Genomic DNA, 25,683 nt, shown 5'->3' with positions numbered 1-25,683 from the left:
CAATTGGGTAGTATGAAAATTGGTCAGAAATGTCAAAAATAATATTGGGAATTGGACTTGCCCAAAAGTTTAATTCATGTTATTCCATCTTTTCAAAATGCAAAGTTATCTGCTCTTATGAGCAAGTATTGACTGTTACGTCATTCGTATGCCCGAGAAAATTACGTCGTTTTCTCACAAATTGATGACGTCATTCCCTCACAATCAATGCTTTCTTCTTCAGGACACATAACTCTTCATTACCAAAAGACGGAATGGCTTTTTATTTTGAAAGATTAAAAAAAAAACTTTAAGCACATTTGTATATTATGAACTCAGCAACTTATATCACATAATTGAAAGATCCGATTCTGATGTGTTAATGGTTTGATTTGATTTATGTATTTTAACAAACGTTTGACGTCAGCCTACATGTACAAACACATTTTCGACGATAAGTTAAAATCATTTAAAACTTCGTATCGGCTAAAATGTTTTTGTCGAACTCTTTAAATTGTAATTCGTTTCAATATCGAGAATGATTTAATTTCAATCTGTGACTTCCGGTCAGAGTTTAAAATTAATCACTATGACATTTACAGAGAAATGCAAATATGTCTGACTTGACAGTCGGCTCCTCTACTCAGAAATAGAAATTAAAAAATCATTGTTCAGTTTTTCCACAAAAAAATATCTGATCATATTTACACAATGAATTAACAAATCCATTAAGAAATATCAAAATGATGTTTTCTTCTGATGTTATCTAAAGTCATTGAATATGAACGGACGTCATCAGTTCTGTATCTATTTAGCGTTTCAATAATTCGCTACTTTAAAAGCTACACACCTTCTACCGTGAATAGGATGTGTGTTTAAACCATGTTCGTGTTAAGTGGGTGTCACTGCTACCTGTGTAAATGTTGGTTGAGTAATATTAGCTTCTCTTGTCTGGGATGTTTCTTATTTTAACAACACTACACTGATAAAGGGGACAGAAACTGGACAGATAATGCTTCAAAGTATTTACACAGACGAGAATCCCCACGCGTGGAGTAGAAGAGGTTTGTATACTGATCAAAGATGACAACCGGTTTACATTTTTGTGTGTTATTTATTATCGAATAATCATACAATGTTGTACTGGAACGCTAAAAATATCGTATGCAAACTGTTTAATTTTTGTAATTTCTTCTCAAGTGCCGTACAAATAGTGAATGTCCGTAAAACTAATGGACTTTTTCTTTAGACCTGCAGTAAGTAGGCGTTAGTTTAGCATCATTTCTGTTTCGAACATTGCCAATATGAGTACGCCTTGTATTGAACAATATAATGATTTATACACTGAAGGTATATCTCTGGTTGGCCATTTATTTGTCCAGCAATTATCTTTAGTCTGTAGATCGTTATATTGCTTTTAACCAAGGTGTTCTTAATAGCACTGTTTACATGTTGAAGATCAATCCACTCCATTGGCTTCCATGCCCTGTCTTATCAAATCGTTTGACTGTGTCTCAATTCGACATTACGAATTTAGATACCACATACATGTTTCTCACATTGTTTTCCTGCAGAAATTTTACAATGTTTAATTCTAAAATATGCATTTTCTGTGTTCCATGATGTTACCTCGTTATCTCGAAAACTGTGTCAGATGACGTTACCCCTCTTATCTCGAAATTTGTATTTTTGTGTTTCATGATGTTACCTCGCTATATCGAAATATGTATGTGTGTCCTATGATGTAACCACTCTTATCTCGAAATATGTAAAAAAAAAATTGTTCCATGATGTTACCTCACTATGTTGAAATATTTATATTTAGCGTCCTTTGATGTTACCGGTCTTGTCTCAAAATTTGTAGTTTTGTGTTCCATGATGTCTCCCTAATTTCGAACTTTCTTGGTTATCTCGGAATATTTTGTTGTGTTTTACATAGTGTTATCCCATCCCGCTCATGTTAAAAAATCGATAATATGTTTAATATATGCATCACACAAATACCTATTTCAAGTTGAATATTTATTTTCAATGTTCTAATCAAATTATAATTCAGCCTATTTAAAAAATTAAAATGTTACTTAATTGATATTTTGTAATTAAAGTGCAATGCCTTCTGTGTTTTTCATCGTGATATAAACTTCAGAATGGTATTAATATTTGGAATGAAGCGCGAAGTCATCACATATACTGAACGTGAATAAAATGTCGGTAATAACAAGATTTAAACATCAGTGCATTAGCATATCATCATCCATTGTCTACTGTGTGAGTTTTGTGTAGGTACATACAAAAATAGATCTATCTACATATACTCTTTGTAAGTTCATCTCCATTGTCTACTGTGTGAGTTTTGTGTAGGTACATACAAAAATAGATCTATCTACACATACACTTTGTAAGAACATCTCCATTGTCAACTTGTGTGAGTTTTGTGAAGGGACACACACAAATAAATATATCTACCTATTCACTTTGTAAGTACATCTCCATTGTCTACTGTGTGAGTTTTGTGTAGGGACACACAAAATAGATCTATCTAGCTATACACGTTGTAAGTACATCTCCATTGTCTACTGTGTAAGTTTTGTGTAGGTACATATAAAATAGATCTATCTACATGTACTCTTTGTAAGTACATCTCCATTGTCTACTGTGTGAGTTTTGTGTAGGTACATACAAAAATAGATCTATCTACACATACACTTTGTAAGAACATCTCCATTGTCAACTGTGTGAGTTTTGTGTAGGTACACACACAAATAGATATATCTACCTATTCACTTTGTAAGTACATCTCCATTGTCTACTGTGTGAGTTTTGTGTAGGGACACACAAAATAGATCTATCTAGCTATACACTTTGTAAGTAAATCTTCATTGTCTACTGTGAGGGTTTTGTGTAGGGAGACACTAAAATATATCTATCTAGCTATACTCTTTGTAAGTACATCTCCATTGTCTACTGTGAGAGTTTTGTGTAGGTACACATTAAATTAGATCTATCTAGCTATACCCTTTGTAAGTAAATCTTCATTGTCTACTTTGTGAGTTTTGAAATAGTCTTTTGATATATACCTTGTGTGTTCTCTCATTTCTGCCCGTGTGATATTGTCCATTACAATACACCAAGGCTCACGGTTCTTGTATTACACACCTACCCATGACGTTTCCATTCCCAGCTGACGTCATCGCCAGAAACAATATCTGTTTTGTATACATGTTTCCAAACCTAGGTCCGGATAATGCATTTTCTATGTCTATTTGTCAATTAATTGCACAATAAAAACATTGTTTGTGTAATATGGCGTCCTTTGAAGTACATTACCGTCGTCTGAAGTTATATTCCCCAATATTTTAGAATGAGAGAAAAAAATACTCTTTCATTTGTCAGGGCGAAGGATGGGATAGTTTACCCCCGAGGGCACAAAATATGGTAAAACCTTCGGCAAACTAAGATTTTATTACATTTTGTGACCTCTCGTGTGGCATATCCTTATACTGTCCCCCTCCCCCCCACTCTCCCACCACCCCACCCCCCACCCCCACCCCTATCCCACCCCGACATAGTTTTATATCATTGAAATTCAATATTGTCATTAGAAAAGTTAGATTACCATTAAGCCTGTTTTGTACCAAAGCAAAGGATGTGATGAAAGAAACCTTTATCGGTCGATCATAACGCGATAATTTCACTTATATTGTAAAGAGCATATAACATAATTTTTAAAGATGAGTTATATTTATTTTAGTATATTGTAAGGTGGTAGGCTGACGCACAATGAAACTAAACACACTCTATACAATACAATAACTAGTGTGTTCTTTTGTAAGTCTGTATGTTAACTCAGCAGTAGATTATTATAATAAAGTCCAAACGACTGGAACACTGCAGTAAAGAAAAGCTCTTTAAGACGATTATGAGACCACGTTTCTCTCGAAAAGAAATCCCTGTTACGCCCTTCAGTGTGAACACCTAGAATAATTATGATTTTAAAGAAAAACCAATTTGAGATTTTCTTCTTGAACGAAAAGAGACCGGACTTTAAAAATTAAATTGTATGCGAGTTTTTTTCCCAAAGTCTTCATTCTAGATGCATTGATATGTGTATAAAGGATGTATGCATTTTAACTTATTTAAATACAGTTCTAAATATTCAAAAGTTAGAGCTGAATTATACAAAATAAATATATTTAAGATAATCACACCTTTTCTTCATATCGGCTATACCTACAATCATAACCTTCAAATCAAATGCATGGTAAGTCCTTTTCAAACTGTTTCAAGGCTGTTTGTTTTCTGCTAAAATATTGAAATAATTTGAACCGGTGTCACGATAGAATGTCATATCTGTTAACATGAAACATTTGTAATAAAACAAAATATAATATGATAGATATAAGTAGTACACACAGTCCTTTATATATTACAAGGAAAAATATCCTTAATTAGTAAAGTTGGATAATTGAACCAGTCAATAAATGTTAAGTGCTAATAATTGACTTATATATTAGTTTTAAACACGTAAACTGTAGAGAAAAGGAAAGAAAAAAACATGATAAGATCTCATGAAGTAAAGCGCATTGCGTGTGTATTTAACATATGTATGTATATATAATAAGTTAGAGATTAATACACCTATATCACATACCATTAGGGGTATTAGCTCCCCTGTCTAGGTCCCCAGTACCTTTGGATATGTCAGACTTCAATGAGCGTTATCATTATCAATAATGTTTCCTCAAGTTCTCTAACCATGGATACTTTGTCTTACAGTGAATCTAAACACACAGGATGTAGGCATTACGGAGAGAGAAACATTTACGTACTGAGACCATTAAACAATGCGCTCCAATGGCCGACAATTTCTTTGTTAGATCTTGATACAAATCTCTCAGGTAAGTCATTCTAAATCTTATTTAAGAACTATTTTAAAAGTTGTTATGGTAATTAGATTGTGTATTTTATATCAACTTTATAACATAAGATCAGTTGGCAAAAATATTATAAATCTGTCTTTAATTTATGTTAAACACTAGCATGCGAAATTGAAATTTAAACCTGTACATATACCTTAAAACACAATACATTCAATGATACTGACTTGCTCTGTGCGTTAGATAACCTGAACTTTGTATTTATTTTATGACATGTCTTCAAGTTCAAACAAGAGGAAATAAGCTAGGATTAGAGAAAAGCCGACCAATTCTTTAAAAAATCTACGTTATACATGACACCAAAAACAGAAGTATATAAAACAAATAAAAATATATCGACATCCGCCACAAAACTGTTTATTAATTTTTTTTCGACTTCTGATTATGGTAAATATTTATGTATGTTTTACAGAAATGAGGCTTTATTTTACATATCTGAAGTCATTCTAACTGATGTTTGAATAATTCATATTTTGTCGTTGTAATAGAAAATTAGACTACAATAGGTACAATGGAGACTTTATATATATATTTGTTTAACCTTGTATATCCAGGTTTTTCATTAATACAAGATTAAGAGATTAATATAAGGTTAATCATATATTTAGTCGCGAAGGTAAAAATGTGGCAAGCACTTCCCCTCTACTGTGACAAGTCATATATGAGAATATAATGTTTTATCCTGCAACTGGCGTTGACATTTTCAGAATACACCTGCTACATACATTTTTGCTTTATTCGGCAAAGACAGAAAACACTTGTATTTTAAGCACGTGCGGTAATTCGACATAATTTACTTTTAAATTACGTTTATAAATAATTGTTGTAATAAGTTATTTTACATGTTGTATTGAACTTTTTTTATCTAAAAATATCATAAAATCGCTGTTATATCCGATGAAGTTTGGAACTTTATTTCCGCAAGGAGCACATATTTGGCGTCCGTCATCAGGCAAAATTCAGCATAACGTTAACAACAGGTAAACAAAGGTTGAACAACAAAACTACTGAAGTTTTAATTGTCTGATTTGGTTGCAGGAGAAATAGAATACATGGTCAGTGTCTTAAAATGTAAGCTGCATTTCGCCTCGGGACAGAATGACAAAAGTGGCTCGCCAGACCTTTCTTCACCCTCATCAAAATACAGCTTATATCGTGAGACACTGACCATACATTCTCTATGTATGATATAGCGTTGTAATGGCGTTAATAGATCTCATCAGATAAGTGGAGTTAATGTCTAATGATTTCTCATCATTTCATGATGGCTAAATCCTGCTACATCAAGCATGTGAGCAATATAAATGAATTTTAAGATAATTATTTATATATCTTAGGTAGTTCACGCCATACTGCAGGAAGACAAGGAATATGTTACAGTCCCCTGTGATAGATATACTTTAGAGAGACGATGAATATGTAACAGTCCCCTGTGATAGCTATACTTTAGAGAGACGATGTGCGTTACAGTCCCCTGTGATAGATATACTTTAGAGAGACGATGTGCGTTACAGTCCCCTGTGATAGATATACTTTAGAGAGACGATGAATATGTTACAGTCCCCTGTGATAGATATACTTTAGAGAGACGATGAATATGTTACAGTCCCCTGTGATAGATATACTTTAGAGAGACGATGAATATGTAACAGTCCCCTGTGATAGACATACTTTAGGGAGACGATGAATATGTTACAGTCCACTGTGATATACATACTTTAGGGAGACGATGTGCGTTACAGTCCCCTGTGATATATATACTTTAGGGAGACGATGAATATGTTACAGTCCCCTGTGATATATATACTTTAGGGAGACGATGAATATGTTACAGTCCCCTGTGATAGATATACTTTAGGGAGACGATGAATATGTTACAGTCCCCTGTGATATATATACTTTAGAGAGACGATGAATATGTTACAGTCCCCTGTGATAGATATACTTTAGAGAGACGATGAATATGTTACAGTCCCCTGTGATATATATACTTTAGTTACAGTCCCCTGTGATATATATACTTTAGAGAGACGATGAATATGTTACAGTATAGATATACTTTAGAGAGACGATGAATATGTTGTCCCCTGTGATATATATACTTTACAGAATATGTTACAGTCTGTGATTTATATACTTTAGGGAGACGATGAATATGTTACAGTCCACTGTGATATACATACTTTAGGGAGACGATGTGCGTTACAGTCCCCTGTGATATATATACTTTAGGGAGACGATGAATATGTTACAGTCCCCTGTGATAGATATACTTTAGAGAGACGATGAATATGTTACAGTCCCCTGTGATAGATATACTTTAGAGAGACGATGAATATGTAACAGTCCCCTGTGATAGATATACTTTAGAGAGACGATGAATATGTAAAGTCCACTGTGATACAGTCCCCTGTGATAGATATATATGTTACAGTCCCTGTGATATATATACTTTAGAGAGACGATGATTTTGTTACAGTCCCCTGTGATATATATACTTTAGAGAGACGATGAATATGTTACAGTCCCCTGTGATAGACATACTTTAGGGAGACGATGAATATGTTACAGTCCACTGTGATATATATACTTTAGAGAGACGATGAATATGTTACAGTCCCTGTGATAGATATACTTTGGGGAGACGATGAATATGTTACAGTCCCTGTGATAGATATACTTTAGAGAGACGATGAATATGTTACAGTCCCCTGTGATATATATACTTTAGGGAGACGATGAATATGTTACAGTCCCCTGTGATATATATACTTTAGAGGGACGATGAATATGTAACAGTCCCCTGTGATAGATATACTTTAGAGAGACGATGAATATGTTACAGTCCCCTGTGATATATATACTTTAGGGAGACGATGAATATGTTACAGTCCCCTGTGATAGATATACTTTAGAGAGACGATGAATATGTTACAGTCCACTGTGATATATATACTTTAGAGAGACGATGAATATGTAACAGTCCCCTGTGATAGATATACTTTAGGGAGACGATGAATATGTAACAGTCCCTGTGATAGATATACTTTAGGGAGACGATGAATATGTTACAGTCCCCTGTGATATATATACTTTAGGGAGACGATGAATATACTTTAGGGAGACGATGAATATGTAACAGTCCCCTGTGATAGATATACCTATGGAAGACAGGGATTACATTGCAGTCTCTTCGGCTTCTCCTTTCTATATATTACATAGCTACCACAGGGTTCTGTGGAATCTCCTCTCTTCCTGTAATATACAACTACCACAGGGGGCTGTAAAATCTGATAATACCTTTAACTTCCCTTTCCATAACACAAAGAATTGTTTCTTCGAATTAACCCCCCTGTTCTAACAAATTTTCTAACGACGGGAAACTATTCTATACCAGGACTTCCCTGCAGTACATACATCCGTGTCGTACACATGTCCCATACCAAAATAGTATCACAGGGGACTGCACCATGATACCTTCCTCTTACACTTACAGACTGACCTCTGCAACAGCTATATCTGCCAAATGCGGCGTAAAACAGATTAATCTTCATTGGTTAATAGGGTCATGTTACAATAGCTGTGTCAGCTTTTGTACAGGGAAGAAGCAAATATGGTGCTGTTGGTCAAAAGTATGTAAATTACATCAACGTTATGTTGTGTTTGTGAGATGTTGATCTGCGCAAAACCTGAGTAAGGTCATTACGGGATTAGCAGTGAGGGTTAACAGCCATGTAATGGCCTCTAAATATTGTAAAAAAATCTTTATATCTCTTTAAATACAGCAGAGTTTTAAGGAAAATTAAAGTATCAATGTTTAAAGATAGCCTACATATCAAAGTTTGAAATAATAATACAATATAGTGAATTAACCTATAGCAGTATACTGTATCTTATCCATCATAGACGCCGGTGAAGGTAAGTTTTTTTTTTTTTTTTTTGTATGCAATGTATAATTTACCATTTGTTTATTTTCCCTCTAAGCTCCAGTCGTCCTTCCCTCGGGGTTCCTCTGATAGCAATCTAAGTTCATTTGCATTAGCAATATCTCGTCTCGTTTCATATTTCTGTTTTGGCAAAGTTGCATTCTAACACGGACATCTCCTTACTAGCGAGTTACCTGTAATGACATAGAGAAAGTTTGAGATTAAAACAAGCTGATCGATCGTTCCGGTCTCTGCTCTATTTAGATTCTCAAAAAGAAAGAACTAACGTTCCATTCTGTGATGTGTTAAGGTAAAAAATCGACAGATCACATAACCATAACCGTTGTAACCAAGTGTAAAGCGAAAATTAAAAATTATGCCGCAGAAAGAGGTAACGTAGCCATATGTTACTGGAAAGTTCATATCTAACAAGTTATGTGTTATTAATCGTTCCAGCAGATATTGAAATGCTAGTAATACAGTATTTTACAGTAAGTAACAAAGCGTTTTACCGTTAGTAACACAGTGTTTTACTTCTAGTAATAAAGCGTTTCATTGCTAATAACACGGTGTTGTACTGCTAGTAACACGGTGCTGTACTGCTAGTGATACAGCATTTTTTCCGCTAGTAACACAGTTTTACTGCAAGCAACACAACGGTAGTAACTGCTAATAACAAAACGTTTTACTACTAGTAACACAGCGTTTTATTGCAAGTAACACAGTTATTTACTGCTAGTATCGGCGTTTTACTGCTTGTAACACACCGTTTTACAGTTGGTAACAGGGCTTGTACTGATAGTAACACAGTGAGTTACTACAAGTAACAGCGTTTTACAACTAGTAACACAGTGTTTAACTTCTAGTAATACAGTGTTGTACTGCTAGTATCAAAGCGCTTTACTGCTAGTAACAGTGTTTTACTGCTTGTAACACAACGTTTTACAGTTAGTAACAGTGTTTGTATTGCTATTAACGCAGTTATTTCATTCTAGTAACACAGTGTTTTACTTTTAGTAACACAATGATATACTTATAGTAATACAGTGTTGTACTGCTAGTAACAACACGGTGTTGCAATGCTAGTTACACAGTGTTGCACTGCTAGTAACACAGTGTTTTATTGCAAGAAACAATGATTTACTGCTAGTGACATATCGTTTTGCTGCTTGTAACAAGTGTTACTTATAGTAACACAGTGTTTTACCTGTAGTAGCATAACTATTTACTGCTAGTAACAATTGTTACTTATAGTAACACAGTGTTTTACTTCTAGTAACATAACGATTTACGGCTAGTAACAAGTGTTACTTATAGTAACACGATGTTTTACTTCTAGTAACATAACGATTTACTGCTAGTAACAAGTGTTACTGCTAGTAACACAGTGTTTCACTGTTAATGTCACAGCTCTTTCTTGTATCAAATCTGGAACTATTTCTTTATTTCTGGCTCTCATTAAAAATGTGGATGGATTATACACAGAAGAAAATTAATTATATTAAGTTATATTTGATGTATTGCCGATTTGTAGTTTAAGTGGAAAAGTGTGCTTACAATTACTCTGGTCCCATATTTAAGCTTAAAGACCACGGATTGTATTGACGGAACTGTGTGTATATAAACCTCTCCCTTTGATTCTGCTTTATAAAATAAAATTCAATTTCAATGTTTTCCAATCATTTACATGTAATCTATGTGCACCTAGTTGTATTTGATAAAGCAATATCGAGTCAGATTTATTGACAAATAATAGCATGAAGAGTAAGAATGGGTTTTTGGTGTAGTTAAAGGACAACGCTTTGCCGCACATCAATGGTGAACATGTACTCATACAACCGATAGACAGGCGCCACACAATGTGACGGTTAATGACGGGGGTGTGTGGCTTATAGCTGTAAGTATTGTGTAGATACTTGGAAATATCGACAGTATTTAATGTTAGTAAATTAAGGCCATACAAATATCATAGCTTGATAACTCCAGGAAAATTGTAATGAAAATTAAACGCTTTCATTACAAAGTGGTTTCTGAGAAACGTGTTTCCTAAACATACACAAGGAACTAGAAATTTTAGATAAATATCTAACCAAATCAACAATACAAATTTACACACTGACCAAAACCTATAAATAATATAGAGAGACTGTTAGCAGCGAAATAATTACAATACAGCCGTTGAAATATAGTTTTTGTTGGTGAGGAAGAGAATGTATCTAAGTTTACAAGAATGAATCACAGATCAGGCCCCACTTGTATAAAAAGATTTCCTCAAGTCGAGATTTTCCTCTGCTGATATCTCCTCAAAAACGGCTTGAATAAAATTTTCTCAAGGAACAGGAGAAAGTCATCGGCTAGGATGTCCTGAAATTCCTTGAGGAATTGTCATACAAGATATTTTCAAGGAGATATTAGCTGAGGAAAATCTGGGCTTGAGGAAATCTGAAATTGAGATATTTTATACAAGTGGGGCCAGATAAACAGTAAAGGGGAAGAAAATACAACTTTGGTGACCGTCCGTCAATTTGAAGTTAGATTGTTGTCATGAATCGTGTTAACGGTATTACAATGTGTAGTGTTCGTTTAACCAATAACTGTGTTTTCCCCTGTGTTATCATGTAGGCGGTTTATTAAGTATTTCTGTGGAGGACTTCGTCGGAATCGTTCCCGGACAATATACAGATGTTTCAAAAAGGAAATGTTTCATCTCGCATAGGATAACTATTATTATTTCCTAGAACATGTCGCACATCATAAAAACTGTTAAAGGGAAAAAAATCATATCAGATTAAAACATGACCCAATGGTCTAACAGAACCAAAACTTTGTTCTTTATAGGGTAACAGGTAGCAACTTTCCGTCAGTAATTGTCATCGGGTAGGAAAATCTGGCTAAGTACTTTATTGTCACTAGTGAGAAACTCTGGCGAAGAATTTAATTGCCAACTAATAGGAAAGCAAGGCTATGTAGTAGGAAACAGCAGGAAACCTTGGTTAGGAATTTTATTGTCAACTAAATAACTTGACTCAAGAATTTTGTTGTCGACTGATAGGAAAGCATGGCCAAGTAGTTTTCTTGTCAATAAGATGGAAACGCTAAGCCTGATTATATAGTTTTATTGTTTGGGAAACGGGGTTCAGTATTTTTATATCAGTCATCAGCTTGGACGTACAGGGTAAAGGTCGAGGAGTACGAATGGATCTTGGAATTGACTAAAAACTGGAATCGGATCTATTATATCCGGAAGTACTTGTACTACTACACTACAATATATAATGTAGGATTTTTAAAATGCGTTTTCTTTCGATCACTTTGGTTGTTCCTCAGCCCCCACCCTTTAGACTTCAAAATTTAAGCCTTTATCATCAATGACGAATCCTAGAAGGACAAAACAGTTATATAATGCAGTTTAATTTTTCTTATTAAACTGAAAATGCTAATTTATAAACGAATTATCAAAGTAAAAATTTTTAAAGATTTTTTTTATCGAAATGAAAATAACTTCACTGTCGGAGTAGATCAAAATAACAAAATAAAACAATGTTATCTTCGGTCATTCCGATTCATTGTTTATCAGTTTATCCGGAAAAGGTCATATGATTAGTGACAAACATGTCGTTTCCGGTGAACGGAGAAAGTTTATATGAGGACAAATGTATTTAAAACTGATGAACTTGGTTCGCTATTATGCTTCCGGTTGGTTGTATAGATAAACATTTTTAGCCGAGCTTATGTTTATAGGGTAACAACTTGATTGTTTTAATGTCGATATAATAGTATACACGTTCTCTTTACCAAATATCAGTTTTACAGCTTCAGCTGAGAGTTCTTGACAAAGATCTCATTTTGATATCATTTTATTATTGGTATAGAAGTTAAAACTCGTGTAAAGTAATATTGTAAAAGATTGTACTCAACATAAGATGATATAATTGCTCTCAGTCTGTCTTTTACTTACAGTTCACTTAACCTATCACTCAAAAGTTATTCATATATAAACAATGCATGAATATAGATATGAAGTTTATTTCAGTTTGGTATACATCTTGTTCTCGTTTGTAACCTGACATAATCACGTTATCAGTATTTGAAAAATAAAAGTACAGTTCATAAGAACAGATACGGTACGCAAAGGCGACGGATATTGTTCAATAAATTCTACAAAAGACAAACAAGTAAATAAAATGAATAGCGTTTTTCTATTAAATAAATAAATAAATAAATAAATAAACAACGACAGAACGAATAAAGTATCGATATGTTAACACGATCTTACTTCTAAATTAACGTTCGGTGAAACATTTACAAAATAAAAAGAAAAGTAAGATTAACACGGATATCCCGGTAAAAGTGCAAGGATGTTAAGACCACAAGGTGTTTCGGAATGGTAAGCGTCTTCCGATTCATCGACGGTATCCGCCGATGTATTGCAGAGAAATTGTGGTACAAACTCGTGAACACTGAATCAATTTTTATCATCATAGGCTGAGAATGAAGGAATATTATTATCTGGAAAATTTACAATCGGTTAATGGAAATAATCTTGCTGATCATACAGTTTGGTAGAAAGCAGGCTATGTTAGTTTCGTTAAAGGAAAGTGGTAAGCGACCGATATACGAGAGTCTCCCATGATCCCGATTTCAATTCTGGTTGGTATACAAGATGTGCGACACAATTCCAATATTTATTGTCTGTGTGAAGAACTTGCTATTTAGCGCGAAGAATTTTCACACTTCTATCCTCTGTATTTTCTTCCTGGCTTTAGTTGTACTTTTCGAAGAAATACGCCCCCTCCCCTCCCCCACCAGACTAATAGAATACAAATTTAGTAGTAGACGCAGTATCTGCTGAAAAAACCAAACCGAATCCTAGAAGTGAGTCGTCCTTTTAGAACTCCTCAGTAGTGCCAGATATATATAGGTATATATAGCTTAAGAAGACTGAACAAAATATTACACATATATGTAGATCTCGTTTGTGTAATACCCCACCAAAACAAAGAATAATTGTAATGATAGAGGTACCACGTAAAGGTGATCTTTAGTGAAAGTTTAACAGTTTCACTATAAACAATCATGATATGAAAAAGTATACACATATGTTACTGCAATGCTATCTATATTATAGTTAATTTACGCCAGTTGGAAACCTTTCAAAGCACTCTGTTTCAATTAAAATTTCAATAGCACGGTTTTGTATTTTAAAACTGTAAATTTTTACTAACAATGACTTACCAACTAGGACAATTTTAATGTGAATTGTTCCGGCTTTTAAATTTTATAAATTCATTACAATATGTATAGACGTAAGACGAATGTAATTACAGGCGCAGTTAAAAATATCCTATACTTGTGTTTTTGAACACAGGCCCTATAGTATTACTTCTGTATAACAATGAAACATGGAAATCCAACACCTATGGTTTTCTTATATACGACCAGCTTAAAACCTTATTTTCTCAATACAGATTCAATTGAATATAATGTTCTTGGCAACTTTAGAAACATGCATGCATAAGAAGAGCTGAAAATTGATGGCGAGGACGTGTGTTGTGGCTGAATTTTTTGTGTGATATGTAATGGAGATCAGATAACGGATATTTGGCGTGAAAATATGTACATCCGTTGAATACTTCAAGTAAAATGGAATTGCTCGATATAGATAACTTTAGATTAATTATTTCGTTGTCAATCATACAGTATTACGTCATTGTTATGCCGGAGTGAATGACACCACACGCACGACTCTGTGCCGCTGATAAAAATTTCCGATAATACTACATATTAGACAACGTGTAATATCCAGGCCGTGAGACGGTGTGACGGATCCGGCAATTTCTTACGTGGAGGATGTCGTATAGATATTATTACACCAAGTACCGCTTCATTGCGTTTGATATCAATACATATCAAACGTAGAATATATGTTTATAGCACACACAATGTATTTGATTGTGAAATTGTAATGCCAGAGTTTACTGGGTTCGACAAAATCGGAACTTGATACATGTAAAACAGTACCGGTGACCGGAGCTAAACAAGTTATTGTGTCCAGTTATCAAATAAATCAGAAATATGTTTGACAGAGGAACTACTACAATGTGCTTTATACAAACTTGTAAACAAGAAATCAAATCAACGATGAAATTCAAAATACCGGATACTGCACCTAATTAATTTGTTTATAATTTTTCAAATTTTTCAAATTACATATGTCGTTATGATTAAACCATTGGAATGTTGTTTTTCATGTTCAAACAGCCTAGACGAATATTCAGTTGACGTAAATATATCAATTAATAACGGTAAGACAATAATCACGTGCGTACTTGGTTGTTTTTGTTAAACAAATTATCAACAGTGAGAAATGGTCAACAGAATACCTATCAAATATTATATAAACAATGCTTCTATAGGTAATAGCTCAGTTTGTCTCAATCGGTGTTTACTCGGTAACGTTACAGTATTTTGTCAAATACTTCTACATCATAAAACTTACTCTGCTTTGAGGGATCACTCCAGTATTAAACTATCTCAAAAATTGCATGGTTATGGACGGCTCAGCAATATTTTCCCTATACACTCGCAGTTGGAGAGAATTATCTACTAAACGGTAGCTAAGCGAGTTTGTCACCGTTAAAGTGCGGACACTTTTAAAAGATAAAAAGATCGACACGATATAAAGAGAACTGGCCTTACAGGATTAATATACGTCGGGTTTAGAATTATATCAAAGCTGTGGTATCGTATCAAATGTCTATCAAACCAAAGGTTTTTAGTGCAGTGCTATCCCTCTATTATGTAACGTAAAATGAGACATATTTGCTCCAGACAGCGCAAGTGAATATCGGATATTTGGAGTGAACGATCTGCAACACACAACTCGCTGGTTAGTAGTTAGACAGTGACCCTACACGACTTGTCTACCATCAATTAGCCACGTGTTTAAGGAGATGTAAGTGAATGTTTACAACCACTTGTGAAAATTAATATACACTTGGATGACATGAACAGATAAATATTGACAATTTAAATTATCCCAGGATTTAAGCAAGGTTGCTATCATAACACAAGACGTCGTTTGTGACGTGATCAAGAGGGCGAGTATACTGTACAAAACAAACACTGGTCCGTTGTTTTCTCTTGTTTAAAACAATTTCGTTTGAACGAAGCCACTTCAAAGTTTGTTTATTAAAAAGCGAAATGTTTAATGAATTAATTTCTTGGAACACAGAATGAATTGGATGAACGAAGGAACATTATAGCACACGGATAAAAATCGAACTTATTTATTATTTTAAGAGTGGAAGGAATTAAGATTTGGTGATTTATTTGGAATTACTACCGAACTATATATATATTATTCATGACAGTTTCATATTATCTACTGGAAAGTTGTGAGTTTCATCCATATCCAGTAACTTGGACTACAATACATTACAAGACGTGTCACATGTCTGGTATTCAGTGATAATACTAGGTACAGACCCTGTGATAAAGCTGGTGATGTTATTTTCTCATTAGGTTAAATGTCAGGGAAGAAATGCTTCCTTAGTTTGTCCGTCAATGACACAATTCATCACAATACGACATTTAGCGATCATTCTGTCTTTCGAAAGTGATCAAACAATTGTGTCATCATGGAATTTCTTTTCCTTTAGGAGAATATTGCATTTCTGATCTACGAGTGCATTGTTCATTTTACGCCGTCAAGGTTAAAATTATGGCATGAGATCGCTGGTATTCTTGAATATCTTAAGACACAGTCAACTTTGTGACCCATGATCAGCCTACCTTTTTCCAGTATACGTTAGGACAGTGGACAGATAAATAGTGGATGAAAGCGCTTCTTTAACAGACAGGTTGTTGGAGAATATTTTAACAACGCTCCGCAAGAACATTCCTCCTATTTCTGATTTTTGATGGAAAAATTGTAGACTGGAATATACTGCATAAATTTTTTCTAGCTTTGTTTCAAGTCATCTACAGAGCTATATTGAAGTGTTCCAACAGTCATGACGATGTATGTTGGGTATGGAAGTCGCAAGCCTGTGAACCTTAGTATTCTAGAGATGGTTGGCATTCTTAATGAACGATACCCTACTGACGTAAGTAATGTAATCTTATATACTTGTTTTAATGTTGTAGTTAATATTGTAGGTTGCACGTGGATGGCTGTGAGGTCGAAAAATGGCGGTTTCGGTCAGTCTGGACTTGCGAGACATTCGGAAGACACAGAATAGAGTGAAATGTCTAATAAAAGTAAATGAAGTTAAAGATGTCCAGCAGTATCCGGTCAGTAAATTCAGGACTCTCACTTGTGTAGAAAATTGCACGAATGAAAATGAAATCCGTAACTTGTAGAACGATTTACAGATCAATGTTGCTATCTCTCCGTCTCTTTCTCTTTTCATCGTTCTATTTCTACCATTGAATGTTTAAGCACCTGTCGTTTTTCACATATTACACAGTAAGTTTCTGTCTAGAACTTAGGTGTAACCAGGAATATTTCATACTAATATCATGATACTAACAGTTATAACTTATAGTACAATTCCTAACCTATGTTCATGCTATAATGGAAAATATTCTAATCTTTATGTCGTATTGATATCAACATTAACTAGTTAGTGTTAATATGCAGCCAGAAAATTGTACTCAAAGTTATTTTACACGTGCACGTATTTGTTAAATTCACTATTTTTTTCCGTCATGCACTTACTATCAATTTGATTACACTACTAGAAGTGTATCTCTGCTATTTGTAACGTGTTTTATTTTTCCTTCAGTATATCAAAGTGTTGATATTTTTCACATTTTATTCAACATCTTCGTAAAAATAACATCAAGCCAATGTATTAAAAGTGACGAATTAGTATTTTATAAGAGCAACGATCTTGCATTGGCAGGGCGGCTTTTACAAGAATTAAAAGATAAAATATTACCAAAAAATTGTCACGAAATAACAAATTAAAGGAATTGATCACGGACAATTAATATTTGGCAAAGAAGGTGACGTCTTTTGAAATCTGACGGAAATATTCCTTTAATTGATAGATAACATTATGGAACACTTTAGACCTCCTTATCAGCACTTTAAATCTTAGTCTCCCTTTATGTTCCATTAACTTTACTGTATTCAGTCGTATCTACCTAGCCAAACACTTTTGTAATCTTTTAACATCTTTTAACTACAGTCATTCAAAGTATACGTCTCTGTACAGGTATCAGACAGTGTAAAATTGCCTCCGTATCGTTTACATGTAACTTCTTTTTAAAAAAATTATTTTACGTTATTAGATATACAACACTCATGTAATTATCAATTTTATGTCATTTACAGGTAAGCTGCAAATAGTTAAATATTGGAGAGACACTGTTTTGTTAACGACAGTTTAACAATTTGATGAATTAACGTTTTTGTGTTAATGTTTGTAGCATCTGACTTGAGTTACTTATCATTTGTCAAATAAGACAACAAAATACTTAATTATTAAGGTCTACATCACGTGTATCCGTTATCGTTTGATTTTCTGACAAGCTCCATATACCGTTACTTAGTCTTACTGACTGGGCGTACTCGGTTTGTGTACACTATATCCGTCTGACTAGGCGTACTCGGTTTGTGTACACCATATCCGCCCGACTGGGCGTACTCGATTTGTGTACACCATTTAAATCAGACTGGGCGTACTCAGTATGTGTATACAGTTAAGGTCCACCTATTGCGACAACACAATACGATCGTATCTCTCACAGAAGTCTGATATGGTTTTTAAAGGCAAATGTTCTGGGTATTTTTTTCAAAATGTAAAGCCATAATTTCATGATCAGTTATAAAGCACGTAACCTACTGAAATTGATTTCGCGGCACTTATTTCGTGGTCCCTTTAATCTACAGTGCGTTGAATAAGCTTTAATATCAGTTGTATTGTCGCAGGTTAAAATACCAAGATTCTCAGATAAATGCTCAGGTTTCAGAAAATAAGATACTCTATCTATAGTAAAAAGGTGTACCTGGAAATGGATTAAATCTTAAACTGATTATAAGAATCATAACCATTGAAAGCAATATAAAGATAATTTATTGGTGAAATATAGCGCTAAAAAGTGACTATATTACAGCTATTATGTGTTGATAAACCGCTTTCTTGAGTATGATCTAGTTTCACTTTTGCATTTCCTTTTTTTAATAGAATTAAATCGCTGTATTACCGGCGCATTTTCCCTGTAAATTCGTATTGTTTAAAAAAAGTTTTAACAACATTTTTTTGATGAAGATTTCACTTAGCCATTTATGAATTATGTGTGTATTTGTGTTTTATATACGTGTATGTACTTGATAATGACATATTTAAGAGACGTATCGATGTATGTGGCAAATAGTGTATATCAGTAGTAGTATTGTTAGTTTTGGAACAACGCTTACGCATTTATACAATTGCTCGAGACGGGGTGAAAAAAAATTGGAGAACATCTCTTTAAGCCTTCACCACGTGTTGAAACTACATATTCATAAGACAAAATGTAGGGTTTTTTACACACGTATTATATCGTGTACAATATACATATATTATTTATTGTGTAAATCTGTACCAATCTTTTCACTGACTGGTCAACTTGACATAACATTAATCAATGTAGACACCATTGTAAAATTATTAAAACTGATTTATTAAAAGTGTTTCTGACATAACATTTAAATGTGCCCTCATCATATAAAATTACACATTTATTTTTTATTTGCGAAAATATCTAAAAGGAATGAATTATCCTACATTAAGCTAATAATGTGTGGTAGAATAGGGTCGAAGAGAAATTTTGAACCACTAAGTCAGCTTAACGATATAACAGTGAATTTTTGTGGTAAGTGATTATCATCCTACGTTTCTTAATTAAAGGAACCTTCTGATAGCCACTAATAAATTGTATTAGCTTTTAGTTTTACAGAAACTGTGATGTCTATTTTATAACAACGGAGTGATTCGACAAACAACATGTAAACGGGCACTGAACCGTGTTAAATTTGCTAGCTTAACATCAAGCACATCGATTAGATCCATATAATTGTATCTAAAAACCGAAATCAAATTAGTGCTTTTGTGAAAAAAGTAATTTGTTAATAACAAAAGTCATCATTTTTTTTACCTTTTTTGGATATTTGAAAAATTCTTTCTAAGTCCAATATTGAAGTTTTATAAATTTGTACAGGTTCTCTTTGGGAATAGAAAATCATTGATGCATGACCAAACACTTTATTTAACAAATCATCGATAATCTATTCGAGCCAAAACTCTGAATGAACACGTTATGTACTTGTGTTAAATGTAAAACAATACCCGCCAAAGTACACGACATATATGACAATAGATAATGAGTTTTTAACAATGGTTCGTCATTTAAAACAATGTTTCTATATAAGCGCTGTGTAACTATTCTATGTAATAAAACAGGTTTCAGAGATGGTGTTAAATTGCCAGATATCACACCTTATCCTTACTTCTCACCGGTGTCACGACCATGTCGGGAGTTAACCAACAGTCTGAAAACTAGTGATATTCACAAATCAATCTCGTATGATGTAGAAACAGTGAGATTGCATTTTTTCTTAAACCAAAATGTCTTTTGGGGAATTTGATAATCATTTTGATATATATTGAAATCATTATGTATTAGTGACGGTAACACTATAGGAAGTTATTCTTATCATTTATAAAAAGTCAAAATTACCAGCAATATCATGGATGGATACATGGATTCTTACATCACCCGGAATTATTGTCTGTTTGGTCATAGGATCAAACCCAAACCACACCAGGAGGTAGGTGATATGTGGAAGACCTGCTATTATAGGACCATATATTACTAGTGTTATCTACTGTAATTATTTTTCTATTATTGTTGTATAAATACTTTGTTATAATAATATGATATCATTTACATATGTTTTAAATGTTTCAAGTGACGCCCTTAAATTCAAAGAAACGATCGTACGGAAAATATATGTTGACTTTTAGGCGTTATTAACCTTTAATATAAAAATGTGAAATTTTCATCAACCATGATTTTAATTCATTCAAATAGTGACACGGTTCAGAATATACACTCTGGGGCAAATGCATCCCTCTATCTAAATTTTACATTTTTTTCGATCACTTTAGATATTTTCAAGTCGCCTCCCAGGTTTCAAAGTTTAAGTCCTTAACATCACTGACGAGTCCTGGAAGGACGAAACAGATGTATTATGCAGTTTAATTTACTATTTGGCTGTACTGTATATAATTCTAAATTGTATTAGTAGGTGCTGTTCTTGTGTGTGTCTTCTGTATAATTGATTTCGAGATAAATCTATAATATCGATTGATTATTGATTATTGATAACGGAAACAAACCTCGGTCGGTAGCGTGTATATAACTAGTAATATCGTGAATATTATAGGAACTTCGTTTAAAATATGATTCAAGGTTATCGTTATTCTTAATTATTAAAGTTACTTTAGACTGTTACCATAGTACATTTGTAGAAGAATTCACTAACTTCGTGTTCTTCAATTTCAAGTGTACTTAGCACAAAACACTATACCCTTGAAAGCACTTAGTACTAAACATTATACCCTGTTTGGAAGCACTTAGGACTAAACACTTTACGTTATTTGGAAGAATTAAGGACTAAACACTATACCCTATTTGGAAGAATTAAGGACTAAACACTATACCTTAATTAGAAGCACGTAGGACAAAACACTATCCTTATTTGGAAGTATATCAAAAAGAAAAGAATGTAAGAATAGAATATTTATTAAAATGTCACCCATATTTCACATAAATATACATAATACGTATGTATATGAAATAATTCCAGCCATAAATTGACTTACGAGACACTGAAATTCATATTAGTAAAAAAAATGTAAGATTAGATATTAAATAAAACGTGAAATTGAACACTTATGGTCAGATCCGATGAGGTGAGAAGTGCGGGCGTGGTTGGGATAGTCCGTACCGATAGGTCGCCCATCCCCCACCATCGGAATCTTGATAACCTTGTTACTATATCATATATCATTTAAAATACTGATAGACACTGAAAGATGAAAGTATCGTAATTAAGACGATCAATGTTGGAGACCGTAGATGATTGACCGTAACTGCTATGCCAATATTGTAAAGTTGGCGGATATACACAATTAGTTATCGTCCGTCGTTTCGTCCGTGACTTCATCTGTTACAGTTTTGATGCCAGTAAATATAACAGTAACTATTGCTATACAATTTTCTAATCAAGCAATGGTTCGTCCTTTCCTGACATCATGAGAGCATGTGATCCTATGTCACATAACGGTATCTTCAGAGCATACCGCAAACTGCTGGATAATGTCACAAGTCTCCACACAAACATATGACATTGTTTTGATGAAATATTCGTATTACGTTTCTTACATGAACAACAGTCTCATATTTGCATCATGTTCAATTTCAACCTATGATAACGTGATGCATTACATATAATCAAATCAATAAACTGTATTGTAAGTATATCTATCTATAGGCTGGGGTTTGACATCATTTTAACAAAGGTACAGCTGTGTTTTGAAATTTGCGGCGGTATATCATGAATATGCTGTCGAAAATTGAGTTTTACTGGCGACGTGCAAAGGACACAGAAAAAAAACCCGGATATTTGTTGACAGCATAATACAAATTTTAAAACTTTAAAGAGTTAACCGTATTCTAATTCATCCGTGGAAAAAACACGATATTTAAATGCCACTTCTGTGAATTATTTAAGAAATTTGGATTTCCACTCTTAGGATTTGTGACGTCAAAATCGGGCAGTCATTCGGGAACACATTCTAGTCGCTGGTGTCGTAATTTAAGGATATGTTGGAGTTAGTCGAGGTTTTAGACTTCACAATCACTTGTCAGCCAGACTAAATAAGCAAACGAGAAGTCTGTATACGGCGTTGTCTGGTTAAACTGTCGCAAATTATTCATTTTTTTAATTGACCAATCAAATGTCGTGTTACATTTCAATTTCGAAACAGTTATAACGTAAATAGACTATCCGTTCCATTCTAATAAATACATATGTTTACTTTACAGATACGGCGCCGGCCTCTCCCTCCTGGCTTCTGCTATGTTTGCAGTCGACTTGACCCCAATGCACGCCACAAAATTCCCAACGGATACCTGTTCGCGAAAGGTTTTTTCTCTTACTGTGAACACATGCAACCACCTCGACCACCGTATCCAACGTTTATTGAGGATGATAAGGATATCGATATTCCTGTACTTCCTCCGGAACATCTCGTAAACAAAGCTCCCGGACAGCCACATGCTAATCCAAACGTCAATTTAAGTGTTAGTGTGACCATAAAAAACAAAAATTCCCCGTCACCAGAACAAAAATATAGCAAAAAGTATTTTGATACTGCCGTCCTTAACGGTGTAGAGGACTATGATTATGACTATAATGATGACAGATACAGACTTCCGCCTGTGTTTGATAAGGACACTCCGGAAAATGGAAAACACATTTTACATGCGGGTGATAAAACATTTGCAGAGGCCGGATCACAGAGGGAGGAGGAGTACACATATCTATCGGACGACGATTTCAAAGTTCCTTATTTACCATCTCTTTCTAGCAGCAAAAACATTACATCGATTCACGATGACCCAACATCAAAGTCGCCCTCACGTTCAACGAAAATGCGACATGTTGTGAAGAAAAAGCAGAGGGTCAAGAGAGATGTCGACAAGACCGCGAAATTTCAAACCGGTGAAATGTTACGACATCATGACGATAGCGAAGATGAAGAAGGTGTACTGAAATACAACCACAGAGACGAAAACTCGTCTCTTCCGAATGAAGGATTGGAAATGGCGCCTTCTCGTGATAATTCAAAATTAAACTCAGGGGAACCTGAAACATCCTTTGGTATACCGGAAGTGCCAACCGATGGACCGGAAGTGACGTTTGGTGACAGGAGGAGATCGCATCAAGAGAATCCGCCATCGATGACCATTCAGAAAATCGGATCACCGGAACTATGGTGTGAGTGCACAGATATTGACCTTAGCACACTCAAGTGTGACGAATGTGGGATCATAGGCGGACACGGGAATTGGTGCACGTTCGCGCGTTCTGCATCTCGTCACGGTAAATGTCCAAGATGTGGTAAGAACGTTCGCAAAACGAAGACACTTAATACACAAGATGTTAAGGCAGACACCAAACGTAAACTTAGTTTTACCCGTAGAATGTCGAAAGTGACGATGAGGTCAGATGATTCTGACATGTCACGTAAACGTCCTCTCAGTGACACACCGCTCGCGTCAGTGAAGGCCACGGGACTACACGTGCGTTTTGAGGACGATAAGGATAGCATACACGCGGAAAAACATGTAGAGGGTTTGAGAAGTAAGACCGTTACTGACGAGGACTACAAGAAGTATGATAAGGCATACCAAGACTTTGTCTACAATCGCGAGGGCTGGACAGAACAATCTGATTATTCTGACGATGAGGATTTCGAGGAATATCCGCCAAGAGTGCATCCACGTGTCGACCCAAACATACACCGGGACGCTTACTACCGCGCCATAGCGGCTAGGAGTCTGGAAAAGTTAAAAAAAATGAACGAAGTGGATGAAAAATTCGCTGCCGATAGAATAAGTAAACCTCATGTGTTTTCGTATTTCAAACTTCGACCACATCAGAAGAATTCTTTACCGGGCGGTCCCGATAACATAGGCATTCTTCCGTCCGAGTCCGCCAATGTTCGGCCTCGTAAAGCTATGCAACACATATTCGGTAAGATCAAAGTAGACGACTTCTATCCTGGAGGAAAGAGAAATAAGTCACAAGTATCAGTGTCCTACTCTAAAGAGAAACATAAGCAAACGATGCCAATTAACAAATGGACTAGAGGTGGTATAAATGGATGATGGACTATCTTAGAATTTATTTATTCAGCAACAAATGACGCGTAAACAAGTTTACGCGTGCATTGTAACAATATTATTTTATATATTAAAAGCAGATATATTTGTATAATTATAACCGTCGTTTGTCGGATGAAAGATCTTGTATGGAATCTCATTTTTCTCATGTCAATATCAAAAGTGCGGAGTCAACTTTTTGATTGGCTACGAACTGACCAATCATAAGGATGATAGGTACTTGGAAAACTTTTCTATAAGCCTAAAATCTGTTCTAAGATTGAATAGGGCATCGCGATTCATAAATATCTATAATAATTAAACACAGATAAAATACACGTGCATGACAAAATTTTATCTAATTCAACTGAGTATTCCGCAAGGCGATTACATAAGTACCCATGATTCTGTCTTAAGAAAATTTGCAGTGGAGTCGTATTTAGACTGAAACCTGTGATAAACAAATGAAAATTTGCAGGAACGTCTCTGTATTTTATGGAAAATAATATTTGGAAATATGTCACAATTGTAAGAAAGTTTCGTTCTATCGAATGTTAATGTCAATTTTAAAAATCGTCCTATTCTTTTTCAATAAAATATTGCTCGTTATATGACTAATAAGTTTGTTTAACAATTTTTACAAAATCAATTTGATGCTCTTATATTTTTTAATCTGATATGCAATCAATTTAATAGTTGAAATATCACTATATATTATTTGGTTTGTTAGTTTATTCTGGAAAATAAATGTTTAACATTGAACATGCCTTGTTTTTGTTGGATTTCCTCTTGAAACCCACCACACGGTAAGCGTACAAATTGGTTATACTTGGTTACAAACCAAAGTCTCCTACTAGAATGATGATAACACTGATATAAAAAAACAGCTTTTAATT

General features: G+C 34.3%; 1 protein-coding gene across 1 annotated transcript; it reads left to right on the top strand.

Moving 5' to 3' along the window:
- Positions 1-17,032: 17,032 nt before the first annotated feature.
- On the top strand, positions 17,033-24,793 carry LOC132564585 (uncharacterized). The gene is made up of 2 exons (XM_060229239.1): positions 17,033-17,137; positions 22,946-24,793. The coding sequence occupies exons 1-2, from the start codon at positions 17,033-17,035 to the stop codon at positions 24,791-24,793; spliced, it is 1,953 nt and encodes a 650-aa protein (XP_060085222.1).
- Positions 24,794-25,683: the final 890 nt, after the last annotated feature.

The sequence above is a fragment of the Ylistrum balloti genome, unplaced genomic scaffold (assembly GCF_031769215.1).
Source record: "Ylistrum balloti isolate Yb309-2 unplaced genomic scaffold, AGI_CSIRO_Ybal_v1 Utg369680, whole genome shotgun sequence".
Lineage (NCBI taxonomy): Eukaryota > Metazoa > Mollusca > Bivalvia > Pectinida > Pectinidae > Ylistrum > Ylistrum balloti.
This window is presented reverse-complemented; position numbering and strand designations above follow the sequence as displayed.

Excerpts from the sequence above, each read along its gene's own strand:
- LOC132564585 (XM_060229239.1), top strand. The coding sequence starts at position 17,033 with ATGGCGGTTTCGGTCAGTCTGGACTTGCGAGACATTCGGAAGACACAG. Across the intron at positions 17,138-22,945 it reads AAGATGTCCAGCAGTATCCG|ATACGGCGCCGGCCTCTCCC; the intron begins GTCAGTAAATTC and ends TTTACTTTACAG.